This window comes from Toxorhynchites rutilus, chromosome 3 (assembly GCF_029784135.1).
Source record: "Toxorhynchites rutilus septentrionalis strain SRP chromosome 3, ASM2978413v1, whole genome shotgun sequence".
Taxonomy (NCBI): Eukaryota; Metazoa; Arthropoda; class Insecta; order Diptera; family Culicidae; genus Toxorhynchites; species Toxorhynchites rutilus.
The window spans coordinates 210235140-210238350 of record NC_073746.1 but is presented as its reverse complement, the minus strand read 5'-3'; the positions used below and the strand labels follow the sequence as shown (position 1 = coordinate 210238350).

Here is a 3211-nt window from a genome sequence, read left to right as displayed (position 1 = left end):
TTAGAGATGACCATTTTCATTGGCACCCTAGTCTAGATCTATCTAAATATACTAATAGGAAATCTGTTTACCTTTCATAAACTTGTAGTTCGACTACGACCGCACATTATTGACGCCTATCTGAAAATGAGAATAGACAGAAAGTTAGAAAAAAAAAGTCTTGGATTTAACTGTAAAAACATCAATTATTATATCAGTGAAAATCATATACTTCGTTCATAATCTTAATGATTCAGAGACGAGAAATAACTAAAATGATGAAGTCATCATGAAAAATTAACAAGATTTTTGTCATATATTGAACAATAATTACCTTGCTATACTCAATGGCACCAAATCATCAAACATTCACTGCTATCATGTATAAATTCTGCAAAGCAAATATGTTAATGAAAATACTTTTTGTTTGTGGTCATAAACGATGCTTACCTTATTGATATAACTAATGGAAAGGAATGAATTTAAAGAGGAATTAAAAAAACAACTAAATCTTCTACAACAGTTCCGGTTGTATTTCTTCGCTTTTATGTATCCACAAACTTATATACCCAACTGTTGTTGAAAACACTTAATATTGAAGGTTAGGTTCGCATTACACCGATTCTTGTACTGGTGGTTCGTATCCCTCAGGGCGGTCGATGGTAACGCCACCTTCTGCAGCTCCGGTCGAGACTTCGGCACCTTTACCGCCACCGTCACCGTGCAGTTCCAACAGATTAGCAAGGTCGAAACGGGGCTTTTTCAGAACCTTAACCTGCAAAATAAAATTAAAAATGACATATCTATGGAAGATTGTTCGAAGCGGAGTTTCACAGCTTCCAATTAAGCCGGTCGGAAACTGTATTTGCTAAAATACAAATAATGGTGCACTGAGAACTGTACTTTTCACCATGCACATATTTCCTGGAATCTATGCCTGCATGGATGATGCTCAAACGTTGCACATTTCACATTAATTCACAAACTGTCCGTCTGCCATCTTTCTTTGCTAATTGTCGTGAAACAAAAAGTGTGCACCATTTCGAGCTGGACTCTTTCTCCTATGTTCCCCTTACCTTGCGAATGTAAACATCATGCAGCGGATAGGTTCCCTGGCACGCCTTCTCGATATCCTTAGCGATCGAATCGGGCACCAATTTGTTGACAACCTCCTTCAGATCCGAGCTGGTCACATCACGGGTGATGATGGTGGTCATCTTCTTGCGGATTTCCCTAATCTGGGAATGTTGAGCGTAGGAAGTCTTACGCTGTGAAACGGGATCCTTGATTGTAAAACCAATGCAGAACACGCGCAGCATGTATCCATCGGTGGTCTTGCAATCTACGGAGCACTCGATCAGAGTTTGCCATTTCTTAACCATGGATCTGAAAAATAGAAAACATTTGTTTACTAGCGCCATTCTCATGTTTTAGGTTACGAATGGCAACAAAACAATCTTCTCCCTAGCAATGGCTTACCTCAGCTTATCGGTCGTTAGATCCATTCCGTGGAAGTTGCACAGCACGTTGCGGCCATGGACATCTTCGGCAATCAGTTTGAACTTACGGAAAGATCTCTCCGCATCCGATTCGTTCTGCAGATCTGCCAGGGAAACCTCAAACACGCGGCCTTTCAGACCGTCCGAAGCAATTCGAGTTCCCTGCGTACGGTTTACCAGGGTTTTCCCAACCTGGCGGGTCGAAAACATGTTCGGGGCTTTCACATCGTACCAATCCTTACGTGTAAACGGATCCACCACCTTCTTTTTCGATCCTTTCTTGCCTCCTTTGGAGGTACCCTTATTTTTGCCGACCGCCATGATTAAACTTCACGATCAAAAAGAACGGAAACAGCTCACGTTTGACAGCTCGTCACTTTTCGGTCGCTGAACTGAAAATGAAACACAAATCGCTCGCTCGATGAGATGTCAATTTTTTAGAACTACTCTAGTACTGCGTTTCCTAAAAAACAGCTGTCAAAAACGTCAAAGCATCTAGCTGTGTTGTGAAACAATTTAGATTGGTTTTCTGACAGCCCTGAAAGAACATCTAGCTCGATTTCTACCCAACAACAGTTTCATTGAATTAATCATTGTTTTGTATTTGAAACATATTTTCAGGGCGGTTCATCGATGTGATTTGATATTATTTCTGAATGGAATCTTGTTTTGTAATTCGACGCAAATTTCACAACAAAATAAACTAAACTCTGTGCAAGATGGTATTTTAAGTTCCCTACATTTTAATTATAGCATAATAGTCAATTTTCAACCATTACAGGCAAGCTCTTTAGTCCTGGCCGGCATTGGAATGGCAGCACTTGGCTTCGGAGGCCGGGCACTGCTGCGTCGATTGCCGAATGCCGCCAGTAAAATGCAGGAAGCGCTACAGAGTCTTCCCAAATTTGACGCTGAATCAATGGCCAATTCCAAGTACTATCGCGGTGGGTTCGATCCTAAAATGAATAAACGGGAAGCCGCTCTCATTCTGGGCGTAAGTCCTTCGGCATCTAAAATTAAGGTAAAACTTAATTGTCATAAGACAACCATAAATTACGTAACTGGTTGGTACATAGAAAACATTTTTTTAGATCAAAGACGCACATAAAAAAATTATGCTCTTGAATCATCCGGACAGAGGTGGGTCACCATATTTAGCAGCCAAAATCAACGAAGCTAAAGATTTTCTAGATAATGTTAAATAAGCGTAACTCCAAATAAGGAATGTACATATAGGTAAATTTTCTAAAATTAGAAATTCCAATAAACTGAAACATAGCACTCGAAAATGAGATAATAATTTTATCTGAATTCCTCAAAAAAATCTATTCAAATGTCAATATTTGTCTATGGGCCTGATTCTCGAATACACTTCACGGTGGAAACAGAATGAAACGTATCCGCGATGACAACGGTACGGTGTCGACATCTGGATACGAGATTAGTTTCCCACTAAACTTATCATTATAATATCAAATTATCTTCAGATTAAATTTTTGTATGAGATTATTACAGTAAACATTCACTAACTGGGCGAAAAGAGAAGACCACTTATCGACATTCGCGTTTTAACTGGTCCGGCATGTTAAACGTCAAATAAAATCGAGGGAAACTTCAATGAATTGTTTGATTCGCTTAGTTCCTCTAATTAGATAAATAAAAGGATTCCAATGGAAGTTTCGCATTGAGTGCGACAACAGGTATGACATATGATTTGAGAAAATTGTTTTTCT

At 39.2% G+C, this 3211-nt stretch overlaps 2 protein-coding genes across 2 annotated transcripts; one reads left to right on the top strand and one right to left on the bottom strand.

Annotated features, from left to right (window-relative positions):
* Nucleotides 1-489: 489 nt before the first annotated feature.
* Nucleotides 490-1842, bottom strand: LOC129775426 (40S ribosomal protein S3a). Its single transcript, XM_055780172.1, has 3 exons — nucleotides 1459-1842; nucleotides 1056-1365; nucleotides 490-754 (listed from the first exon to the last, which is right to left on the bottom strand). Exons 1-3 carry the CDS (start codon nucleotides 1797-1799, stop codon nucleotides 593-595), a joined length of 813 nt encoding a protein of 270 aa, XP_055636147.1. The 5' UTR covers nucleotides 1800-1842; the 3' UTR covers nucleotides 490-592.
* Nucleotides 1843-2033: 191 nt separating this feature from the next.
* LOC129775430 (mitochondrial import inner membrane translocase subunit TIM14) lies at nucleotides 2034-2767 on the top strand. Its single transcript, XM_055780175.1, has 3 exons — nucleotides 2034-2200; nucleotides 2260-2499; nucleotides 2570-2767. Exons 1-3 carry the CDS (start codon nucleotides 2198-2200, stop codon nucleotides 2681-2683), a joined length of 357 nt encoding a protein of 118 aa, XP_055636150.1. The 5' UTR covers nucleotides 2034-2197; the 3' UTR covers nucleotides 2684-2767.
* Nucleotides 2768-3211: the final 444 nt, after the last annotated feature.

Excerpts from the sequence above, each read along its gene's own strand:
- LOC129775426 (XM_055780172.1), bottom strand. The coding sequence starts at position 1,799 with ATGGCGGTCGGCAAAAATAAGGGTACCTCCAAAGGAGGCAAGAAAGGA. Across the intron at positions 1,366-1,458 it reads CTAACGACCGATAAGCTGAG|ATCCATGGTTAAGAAATGGC; the intron begins GTAAGCCATTGC and ends TCTATTTTTCAG. Across the intron at positions 755-1,055 it reads ATGATGTTTACATTCGCAAG|GTTAAGGTTCTGAAAAAGCC; the intron begins GTAAGGGGAACA and ends TTTATTTTGCAG.
- LOC129775430 (XM_055780175.1), top strand. Across the intron at positions 2,500-2,569 it reads CTTCGGCATCTAAAATTAAG|ATCAAAGACGCACATAAAAA; the intron begins GTAAAACTTAAT and ends ACATTTTTTTAG.